Genomic DNA, 12,149 nt, shown 5'->3' with positions numbered 1-12,149 from the left:
AATTTATAATTAAATTAGGCGTCTCGGATTCTTTAACGTTACAAATTTCTGATAATTTCGAATCACCTAAAGCAACAATACCTATTTTTCCACTGGCTAATCCTCAATCAACACTATAACTAGTTTAACATAATAGTTTCAGGATATCGTCATAAAGCATTGTCATAACTTGACAATCACGTAATATGATTGATAATATTAATGAAACTATTAACATAACCGGTCATCAAATCGACTTATAATTATCACTAGTGTTGTTTTTCTTTTATCTTCATTCACTACAGATGATTACAGTATGTTTCTCTATCAGTTGCTCATTCAGTAAATATCTCAAAACCTTGTCAGTCTAATTGATGGTTTAGCGACACAATAGTGCATGCAAATAATCAGTATAAGCAGTCGAGCAAATCTCCTGCAAACTGAAAACATCAATGTCGAATTTACCCCAACACTGACTAAGGTTCAAGCCATTATCATAGACATGAGTTGGGAGTGTACTCCCCCTGGTTACAACTTATGTTCTCTTTGATAATCACATAAGCATCACTCACTATTAATCATCTTGTAAAAACTTATTTAGCTAAATACATCTTGCAGCACCACATCACTTCGTAATATGACACATAGGCTTGACTGATTTCAATAACTTATAACCACTATATCTCAATTAAACCGTATTCCGCCTTATGATAAATTGCATACTTGCAACTAACTTGTATGCCCAATCAGCCGGCAAGTATAAATACAAATAAATAGTCTATCGCAGATCAGAACATTGAGTCTAGAGCATGTCTCTTACGAATACACTCATGTTTAACGATTTGTTCCTAGCTATCTGTCCAAAATTCATATAATCATCACTCACGTATTTAAATTTTGTTTTGATGAACATTCATGTGTATTAGTAGTATTACTAAATCCTATCACGGCCAAGTAAAAATGAGGTTGAGAAAATCTCCCCGTAACTAAATAAACCGTATCAAACTAACTGGAACACTAGTTGGAATTCTTCTCCACGGTATACTTCTGTTCCTTCAGTTAGCCTACTAATACAAATGCAATTGGAATTCAACTCATATGGACAACTTGCCGGCATAATCGTTATTTGATTTCATAATTTAAACCAAAACTAATACCAATATTAACATTTCTACAATATTCATCACTTTACTATTTCTAAACACAAAATACTTACTACCTATATGTTAAGTTATTAACCAACGGCTATTAACACGCATCGTTTTATTATTATTATTATTATTATTATTATTATTATTATTATTATTATTATTATTATTATTATTTAACCCCATTTTTGATAGCTCAAATAATCTTCACCCAAATTTTCATTTCAAGCATGTTAAGCATGAAGGCAGATATTTTAAAATTATTACATGTATTTCCCGACCAGATGCTGCTGCTTTCTTTTTGATTTATCTTTCAGCTTACCAATACCCGAAGGATTCTTATTATCCTTGGTAACCTCCAGCGCGCGACGATCCCATCCAATTTGGTATCGAACCAACATCACGTTGATTCTGGTGGGAGAGTAGTGTAGTGGCATTGGACCATAACCACACAATCTTCAAAGCTGAACACAAGACTACTCAGAAAATAGATATTCAATATTTAGCACGGAGAAATACCTAACAATGGAGAAGGCGCGGAGAAGGAATTGAATGGACTGGGTTTGATCGGATGGCATGGCTCGTCCATGCAGGCGTGGTCCATCTCAATGTTACTTTATATCTTCTATTCATATTAAATATATTGTTCTTTCTCTAGCCTAACCTTGTTCTACATCATGTATTGGTAATTGATACGATACAGTGAGTTGGTGTAGTCGATGGTGTGACTTCCACGTAAGATCTTATAGATTAGGTAGTTATATCATGACAAATCTACAAATTTAGGATTAGGTCTATTATTAGAGCAGTACTAATATCATAGTAGACCATAATTCTACAAGTATCCATGAAAAATACAGACTTCTAGCTCTATTATTCAATTATATTCTACACTTAAGCCTTACCAAAGTCGTACTGCCGCATCACTAGTGGAGGACGACTTTGGTAAGGCTCAAGTGTTCTCAAACTACTTTAGTAATGTATACGCCATAGAAACACCCTTCCCGTCAGCGCATACAGATCCCCCACACATACACTGGATAGCGTGACAATTAAAGAACTCGATTTCTTTGGTCCACTAAATAAGCTTGATATAGGTAAATCCACGGGGCCCGATGAATTACATCCTAGGCTACTGAAGGGATTATCTAACTTCGTTGCGAACCCTTTAAGTAAATGCTTTAACCTATCCGTAGCGCAGGGTCGTTTACCCAAAGACTGGAAGAACGCCATAGTAAGTCCTGTTTTCAAAACAGGTAAGAAGCACAAACCTGAGAATTACCGCCCCGTTAGCCTAACTAGTGTGGTTGTTAAGATCTTAAAAAAGATTATTCGGAAGGAGCTGTTTAAGTATCTCGATAAAAACCGGATCCTTTCGGAGAAGCAGCACGGTTTCAGAATAGGTTTCTCTTGTCTCACTAACTTATTAGTGGCTCGAGAAAGCTGGCGCGCTCTTAAGGACCAAAAGTTACCTATAGAAGTAGCCTTCATTGATTTCGGCAAAGCTTTTGACAAGGTTCCGCACAACCGGCTGTTATATAAGTTAAGAAATGTCGGGATTGGAGGCAATCTATTTATGTGGATAAAAGACTTCTTAGTTGGGCGTCAACAAAGAGTTCGGGTAAACTTAAAGTTATCTAGCTGGGGAACCGTGCTTAGTGGAGTGCCCCAGGGTACAGTTTTGGGGCCAGTGCTATTTCTCTTGTATGTAAATGACCTTCCTCGTCTCCTATCATCGGTCTTGCTATATGCTGACGATGTCAAGATATGGAGAACGATACAATGTGAGGGTGATAGCTTAGAACCCCAAAATGACCTGAAGAAATTATCTGAATGGTCTCAAACCTGGCAGTTGCCGATAAATACTTCCAAGTGTGTTGTGACGCATATCGGTCATCAAGGTACAGATACATACACGATAAATAACACTGGGCTACCTGTCGTCCAGACATATAATGACTTAGGGGTCATCGTTAGCCAAGACTTAAAGACTACTGCACACTGCCGTGCAATGGCCGCCAAAGGTTTTAGAACGTTATGGTCGATACGTAGGGCTTTTAGTCATGTCGACGCTAAAACGTTTTTGACTTTGTATACAGTGTTCGTACGTCCTAAACTTGAGTACTGCATGCAAGCGGCTAGACCCTGTTTAAAAAAGACAGTGAGCTTCTGGAAAAGGTTCAGAGAACGGCAACTAAGCTGATTCCCGGAATAGCGAAGCTTCTGTATGAAGCTCGACTGGCCAAGCTGACCTTTTCCCCGTTGTCATATCACAGAACTAGAGGCGACTTGATTGCAGTTTTCAAACTGCTTAGTGCCAAATTTGCACCTGATATGCCCCCATTTTTCTTGTCTTCCAAAACAGAATTTACGAGGACACTCCGAAAAAGTTCACAAGCCCAGAACAAATTACTTGTCAGCTGACTATCGACTTTCCCATCGAATCATCAACGAGTGGAACTCAGTACCTCAGCACGTGGTTGAGGCTCCATCCGTCAACTCTTTCAAAAGAAAGTTGAATCAACTGAGAGACGACCATTGCCAGGACTAACACAGGCCATCAAGCATCTTGTCCTTTCTAAACTGAAACTGAATGTGAAACAGTGTACACAGTTTAAGTAAGTCATTCAGGAAGCTCATAAAAAGCATACAGAAAAAATAAAATGAATACCTGAACCCATGCTTTTAAATTGCCAGTGTAGAATAGTTTCTTTCACCTTTGTTGTTTAAACCAACCAACAGGGAAATTTCATTACAGGTCCTATTATGAATGCGTCTCTATAAGAGCTGCTCCAAATGGATGATACAAAGATTATATACCACATAGATGACGAAGAGACCCCCTATTTAGTTAAAATTGCTGTATGTCCGAGCGCTGTTACCTTAGGGGACTTTAAAAATGCTCTAAACCGACCAAATTACAAGTTTTTCTTCAAATCAGTTGATGCTGATTTCGGGTGCGTTCCTTGTAAAGACTAATCGTTATGTTTCTTATAAAGAGTCGTGAAAGAAGAAATAGCGGATGATGATGCAAGACTACCATGTTTCAACGGAAAAGTTATTTCATGGGTATTCACAGTCATATATTTTCATGTTTGTCAGCTTGTTTCTGCAGATAGTAGTACAAAATCAGATAACCATTCAAACGGCGCAGGTGAAAACCACCTTTCCAGTCAAAATAAAAATTCTACAAAGTGAGTTTTGTTTAAAGTGAAGTTAAACATCAAACTACACGCAAACCTCTGGGTTTCGGGGAATTCTTGTCTTTCCCAAAGTCGTTTGAAAATTCGTAGTTTTCCAGAAAGTCTGGGGAAGCATTGATGAGAACCCTAATTTTCCACAAAGATCTTGCAGAGTTTTTCCGAATACTTCGAAATTTCGGGGTTTTTGCCACATTCCTTCAAGATTTCCCCGAAATCAGGAAATTGGGATGTTTGTTGTTAGCAGCAGGTGATATTTACTTATTGGAGTTCACTTCCTTCAATTAAAGGAACGAAGTTTCGTAGACTTACACTCCTGGTTCTAGCTCCTCTTTACTTTGAAGGTTCTTTGGGAATTGCCGAAGAAAAAGCTCGAGGGTCGAATTTTTTGTGTTAGACCGTATTATGTGTTTCTCTTTGCCTTAAGGGTATATTAGCAGCTAAAGGTTGCAAGACATTTGATGCAACGTCATGTTGATAGTAAACTGATTGGCTTAAATTTAATGTTGATTGAGTAATCAAACGAATCTTTTAGTAGTTCGATTTAACAGATATAGTTAAATCATGGAGTAGTTATGTACTGGTTTTGGTCGCAGCAAATATATCACCCTCCTGATGTACGGAAGTTTGATATCAGAGCATTGTATGCGAAGCATAAGCATTGCCAGCACTGATATGCTTATTATCTGCACAAAAAATTAGCTTGCCATCAACAAAGCCTAACAATTCAACTGTTATGTTTATCTTTGGTGAGAACGAATCCTCGAAATATTGACTTTTGTCTATGCTATATATATATATATATATATATATATATATATATATATATATATATACAAACTTTCTGGGAATAAATTTATGCCACAATTAATGTTGCTTTGATAGCGATCATTATATTTGACACAGGTTGGCTAATTATTCTCACGAAAATTGTAGAACCGAAACTTGGGAGCACTACGTTTTACTGACGAAAATAAAGTGCTTTTATCAAATTTATAAGAACTCCTGTAACATTTGCTCTTTAATATGAAAAAATAATATACTTTACACTTATGTTTGAGTAGTATGTAGTTCACTGGGTCGCACACCAAACACGTGCACAAAGTTTTTAACGTTGGTACCCGGAAAATATAGAGATAGCTTTCCTACCTCACATATGTTACAGTCGTCGCTGTAAAATGTATGCTGACTTTTAACAAGTCTTAATATTGTTTTATTTTCCTCTACTTACCGTTTTGTGGCTTGGACCACGCCTTAATCTATTTTCTACGTAATATTCTAAGTGGTAAACTGTGAGCTAATCAAAAGGAAATCATTAACGCGTTCCATTTTAAACTGCTCAAAGGACCTATTTTAATATGAGTTATTTTTTGCTGTTTTACTACATTGACTTGAGGTAATACAAAAGTGTTTGGTATTTCGACAAATGTATGTTTTGCATTATGTCATCTCTTATAATAAAGAAATTATTCTATTTCAGCTTCAACAAAACTCCCGACAATATACACAGTGCCTCGAAAAATGAAATCCCCAGTGAACAAGAACATGCCATTGGGACAACAGGGCATGGTCTTGAGGAATGTGATACTTGTGTCGAGACAGACTCAGTGTATAGCGGTGGTTAGTGACGTAGAATTTCCAGTTTTGTTTAATTATAATTTTGTTGACATTTCATCTGTAATATTTATTTGCACTAGTTCTAGCAACTAGACTTTCGTTAAGTTGGTATCACTTAATTTATTGGTCAGGTGTATCACATCAAAAACCATTCAGCTAGGTTTCTTATCTTTATTCCTCTGTTTTCGATCGGGCCCTAGCCAAAATGGTGTTGACTCTTAAGGAAAAATGTACATTTCAGTATGCATTGCAAATGTATCTTCCAGGATAAGGCGCTGTGTGATACATGGACTGATGTGTAACCGTCGACACCGAAATTTATTTCGTTTTCCTTGAAATACATCTTGTGATATCTTATCAAAAGTACATAATTTATTTCTGTTATCTAGTAAGTAGAAGTACGAACTTCTGTTTGAACTCCAAATACAGTAAAGATTGAAATCAACCATGCTTTCTTATGTAAACCTGACTTCTGATAATTTACTACATGTTTAATAGGGGTAGTTCTCAATATTTCATGATATTTAGAACTGGTTGGTTTTGTAATCTAATTTAACAATAAGCTTAAGTGTTCATTAAATTTTTAAAGGTAATTTCCTGTAAATGTGTTTAAATCTGTCTTAAGTTTACTTTTATTTTTAATAGATCGGGTTCCTCCTCTGAAAAATTTTCATAATTACAAGCATGGTAAGCGATAAAATTTTAGCCCAGGTTGTAATATAAGTGCTTCTTAATTCGCTTTTTGTCCCACAGGAAACAGTCAGTGGTAAGCCACTAAGTTTATATCTCAAAATAATGAGAATCATCACTCCAGTTTTTGCCTACTGATCACTAAAACTAGTTCAGTTGGCCAAACTTCAGATTTTCTCTTAAATTTATGCAACTCATTAAAATGCCTAGGATCATGGATATTGGCTTACGTTAAGTCTAAATAAGGATATAGCTTATTTGCGTGAATAGAACTGTTAGAAATTATGCCTCATGTTTTAATGTCATTTTGTCTTTAGGTCAGTTAACCACATAGCCTATATAGCCCTCATAGGACTCCCCAAATTCTAAGATATGGACATGTGGTCACATGGTAAGTTGCACATTCATTCATATCATTGGCTGTAAATAGTAAGCACATACTTTTGTTGAAAGAGTTATTTTAGTTGTCGACATATTATTAGGCGACTTCAAAAAGGTCTCAGGTTTCTTACCGGTCACACAACTGTTGTAATTTTGACATAGTACGTCTAATAGTTTGTATAAATGTATAATTGTTGAGCATAATCTCATTCCAGTTATATACATATTCATAAACTTAAAAGCTTTATAAATCTGTTGTGATATTTGGTATCCTTGAGACAATGCTTTATTTCTGAAAACTTCGTTTCTTCTCAGGTTCGCGCTTGGCTAAACTTGGTCAAAGAATCCAAAACTATGAAACATCTTCATCCATGATGAGTTCAGATCTGGAATCCACAAGCTTTTTCGATTCAGAAGACGAATCAAGCAGGTATGTCAGCTTAATTTAAAAGGGGTTAGGTTTTTTTACAAATAGAAACAACTTCACTAGATCCCCAGCTAAGCACTAAATACACCTTTGCGTTACGGTTGGAAAACATTTTCTGGGAAATTACTTCGGCTTAGGTTCCTGAACAAGCATCAAACTCCTGGCTAGTCTTATTATTATACATAATAGCAGTCACTTTCGGAAGATACATTTAATGTAGTGAAAGTTCTGAACTCAAGATGAAGATTGTTGTCGTTTATCATTCTTTGAGTTTTCCGGTTGTTTTGATTCCATCTAGTTTTTGTAAATATATGTGTGAAATCTTCCTTCATTACTGGGTACAGGTTTGTGCAATTGAGATCATTTTTATTTGTTGGTTTGTTTGACCTTGATTTTCGTTGTTTTATACAGGAGAAATAGGTCTCGTTAGTGGTAATGGTTAGTCTGTCATTTATATAATGGCAGTTTATTGGGTCAAACAATCCTTACCTCTATTCAGTAGGTGGGATTTTTTAAGCAGCGTACATATTCCACAACTATGTATCTTTTGAAAGGCATCTCATCTAAATACTATGGTTTTTAAGGATTTGCGGTTTTTCGAATCCTCTTGTTATGTTTTTTTATATCATCCCCCCATAGAGATGGCGATTATAAACCTCTATGTACATTTAGATCAGTGACGCTAGTTGACTGCTGACTCAAAAGCTCATCGATGTCTCCGACAACTCGGTTAATCGGACTGATGGTGGAGCTGACTTACTGTTGGTTTTGTAATATATATTTATTTTTCTTACCTGCATCATTGTAACTTTTGTTTTTTGGGTATATCTTCTAGCTGTCTCACTTTTTTTTATTACTTTCATATAAAATCTGCTAGGAGCTAATTGGATTATTCTAGATGTTCTTGATATGTTGAATAAATGATGGTTTTTCGGATGTTAACGTGACTTTTGCTTTTTCTATCGGTAATTAAATGATAGGGCTAACTGGAATACTCGTTAACCATGAATATTTCATTAATGTGGTTCATTTAACTCAATCGAAGTGACCATACAAGCCTTACATGACATTTTTATAAGCTATTGAGTTGTTACTATTGTGCCTCAGTTATGGTCTGCTCATGCTTTATCTTTGTATGTACTGAAGTTCATAAGTTTTCATCATGTGCTTTGTTAGAAAAGAGATTTAAGAACGCCATCACATCATAGTACTCTACTTCTGTGCATTTAATTGAGTTTAAAAAGTATGGCTGACATATTTAGATCAAAGTTTAGGTTCAGTACTTGCATTTATTATGAATTGTAGCACTCAAATCAATATTATATAGAATGGACGAAATGTGGCTAGGCGTGGAATCCAAAACGCCTGTTTCGTTCTACTTGAGACTTTTCAGATGGTCAAATTTCAGTCAAAAAATATCAAAAAGAGGATGATCTAAACCATTTAAAATCAAGTTGATACACATCAGTTGTTTTGTTACTGACATACCCATAGTATTTCGTTTATCCTTCATTTTCGAATCAAAAACTGCTTAGTTCTCTTAAATTTCGTATGTTTCTGAACATCATGATTGTCGTTCAGACTACCCGTTTTTTCTTTGGCTATATTATGAATCTCATAGTGTTCAAAAAGGCAGCTACATTACATGATATATTTTTACTGTCATCGTTTATTTGAGGCATTCTGTTACCAAAGCAAAATCTTTTAATTGACTGTATGGATTATTATCAACAACTGTGTATCTTGAGAGTTGTACACGATTCTTTCGATAAGTTGGATTGTAACATCTCCGTCTATGCTATTATTTTGACGCGGCGAAATATGTTTCCCATTCAATATTTGACCGTGATGCCTTGCTAGATTTACCCCACTTTTCTTCAATACACCAGTTTTTGTTTTAACTAACTTTTAATTTCCTCGATTCAGTTTAAATCTGACTATTTTGACGTTTGGCTAGATTTCTGCCTAATTCACCAATAAGTTCATAATTCATTAATTCTTGTCCTTTTTTGTCGTTTCTTGTTCTGTTCAAAGTGGCTGTTCTTTCCTTACCTGCCTCCTCTCAACACCAGTGATCTTACTATCCTTTGATGTAGGTTCGATAGTTTGAATATGATTGTAATGTAAATCATTGAAATTTCCACCCTTTATGATATTAATTCTAAAAGTGGTATTATCAAGACATTAATATTATAAGCTACAAATATTCTTCATTAATTTTTCAATTTAAAATTAACGGCTTTTGAGAAGTGTTATTTAAAAATGTTTCCGAATTTATTTGGTAATTGTAGCGCAATACTTGTATTGTTTAGTGATTTATCAGTGTCAGTTTTGTCATATTTTAAGTTTTCGTTTTTGCTTTTTTTTAACTTTTCTATGTAGATTTTCAACAGCAACAGGTACAACTATGTCTTCGGCTAAATATCCAAGACATAGAAGACAACGAAGACACAGACGAATTCTTCCAATAAGACGTACCAGTGAAGATGTAAGTTCCATAGTTTTATCATCGCAAGTTTATATTTGAACTGTATAGAAACAAAATAACAATTTCCTCACTTCAGTCTTACCTTTACACCGAACGTATCAGTCTTTATAATCTGAAAAACAACACTGTTCATTAAATTATTGCTAGATTTTTTTGATTAACCTAAGGTACTTTTTACTCACGCCATTCAGTAAGTAGTACCTTTTTAAGGTAAACAAAATGTTTAATAATTGTATCATTGAAAACTAACTACTCTTTGTTTATTGGTCTAGTTTATTCCCTTTTACAACCGTATATACCCCTTAGTTGAAGCTTACTTGAAAATATTCATCGAATGAGACTCAAGTACATTAACTATTAGTACGTAAATACGAAAATAAGAAAAATTAGAATTATCGCAAGTGAGGCTGATATAGGTATCTCTATATTACCAAAAAATGCAGGTAAATAATGAGCTTAAATTGATTTTGACAATCTGTCGATTCATGTGATTAATATCTTAAAACTATCTACAGTTTCTGTATGTCAGTGACAATCATCGTAATCATTCTCTTCCAAACCCTTTACGTTTTCACATTTCATTGTATAACAAAATCAATCAATAACAGAGTGGTATTGATATCATAAAGTCTTCTAATGTTAATTGATAGTTAATTAATTTGCCATGCAATACATATGCAGAAAATTGTTTACCATCATCATCATTATCATATTCAATTTTTTTTCTATCTGATGAATGAATGTATGTTTATAGATTGGCTGTCATCTCTGTCATTCCAAAAATATTTATCTCATTTCTACATGCATTTTTCTCTTGTATCTCTGCTGTATTCTACAGTTTTATTTTTCACTGATCAGAAATTTTTTTAAAAATGTCATAGAATTTGTTTTTTTCCTATTGTCGAAACCTATTTTTATGTAGATCCATCGTCTACTACTGACATTTCAATAATATGTAAATATGTCATTCATTTGCATTCTGACATTTTCTATTTTTGATCAATAATCTTACAGTGTTCCATTTATGTATATATAAATGTATATACAATACAGACAGATTTGAAAGGTTTTAACACACTAAAAGCGTTTTTCTCTTGTATCTTGACTAAAGTGACTTCAATTAAGGTATATTTCATGTACATTAAATCATTACTATTGGTAAATAGAAATTATAATGAAAGATGAAATTTAAAAAAACAGTGATTGTGTACAGTAAATTTAAAACGAAGATGTTACAACTCAACTCAAGCTAACCACTCTTATGAATAACTAATATACCATTTAACATATATCTAAGTCATGAAGTCTATCTTCCGATTTAACTTATGTTAGGATTTATGTTTAGTGCGAGTGTCACTCCCATTATATTTCTTGGGTTTCCAAAAAAATGCTCCAATAAATAATTTTCCCTCAAGTATACTAGTTAAAAATCAAGTTTCTTCACTCTTCTACATACATTTTTACTATATATCAGCATTTATCTTTATCCGAATGAGACTGTGTATTCTTTCAAACTTTAACATATAACCAGTAATAATGTAAAATAGCTACTGCTTGAAATGAAAAAACCTCTACAGTCTCTATTCAACTGTACTGTAGCTGTTGTGTGTCCACATGAACGAGTTCTATGCATACACTCCTCTATCAATCTCAGTCTTTAATTTGGCGTCTTGTTTCGGCTTGCTTCCTATAGAATTACAAAATAATGTTTTTTATTTTTTAAAAATTAAATAAATGAATTACTGAATAATTATTTTACGCTAAAAATTGTGACCTCTAATAATGAACATAATAGCAACGGAAATATCAACTTCACAGTCGTATATAATTGACTGGGCCTTCGCACATACACACTAGGCTGATTATCAAGTGAAAGAATAGAGTTTCCTTTTTTTCTGATTTTTTAAATGACAGTGCACGATTTTTAATCATTTCGATAGAACTCTTATATGCTGAATATAGAAATATTTTTAAAAATATACTTTTAAAAGTTCTCGATGTATATTTCTTGTTGTTAGTATGGGAATTTGTGGAGATTGTGGTATTTTAACGGTTGAATTTACGAGTCGATCTGGACCAGACCACCATTGAAAACCTGGAAGCACTGGACGACCGAAGATCCTGGGTTCGAAATCCACGTGCGGGATCGTGGATGTGCACTAGTGAAGAGTCTTATACCAGGTTAAAAGAGCCTTCCAGTGCTTCCAGGTTTCCATTGG

The 12,149-nt window shown here is 34.4% G+C and overlaps 1 protein-coding gene across 2 annotated transcripts in view; it reads left to right on the top strand.

Moving 5' to 3' along the window:
- The first annotated feature begins 3,861 nt into the window (after positions 1 to 3,861).
- The window catches only part of DVL2_1 (Segment polarity protein dishevelled DVL-2), a 38,511-nt gene continuing 30,223 nt past the window's right edge, over positions 3,862 to 12,149 (top strand). For both annotated transcript variants that reach the window (XM_051214317.1, XM_051214318.1), the window contains exons 1-7: positions 3,862 to 4,084; positions 4,127 to 4,196; positions 4,230 to 4,321; positions 5,808 to 5,947; positions 6,590 to 6,631; positions 7,331 to 7,445; positions 9,825 to 9,930. Coding sequence is in view for 1 of the 2 variants with exons in the window: in XM_051214318.1 (XP_051073554.1) it covers positions 3,924 to 4,084; positions 4,127 to 4,196; positions 4,230 to 4,321; positions 5,808 to 5,947; positions 6,590 to 6,631; positions 7,331 to 7,445; positions 9,825 to 9,930 (726 nt within the window). In the remaining variant the exon portion in view is untranslated. The remainder of the gene's footprint in view (positions 4,085 to 4,126; positions 4,197 to 4,229; positions 4,322 to 5,807; positions 5,948 to 6,589; positions 6,632 to 7,330; positions 7,446 to 9,824; positions 9,931 to 12,149) is intronic.

The sequence above is a fragment of the Schistosoma haematobium genome, chromosome 1 (genome assembly GCF_000699445.3).
Source record: "Schistosoma haematobium chromosome 1, whole genome shotgun sequence".
Classification (NCBI taxonomy): domain Eukaryota; kingdom Metazoa; phylum Platyhelminthes; class Trematoda; order Strigeidida; family Schistosomatidae; genus Schistosoma; species Schistosoma haematobium.
The sequence above is the reverse complement of the archived record's forward strand: the minus strand, read 5'-3'. Positions and strand labels throughout refer to the sequence as shown.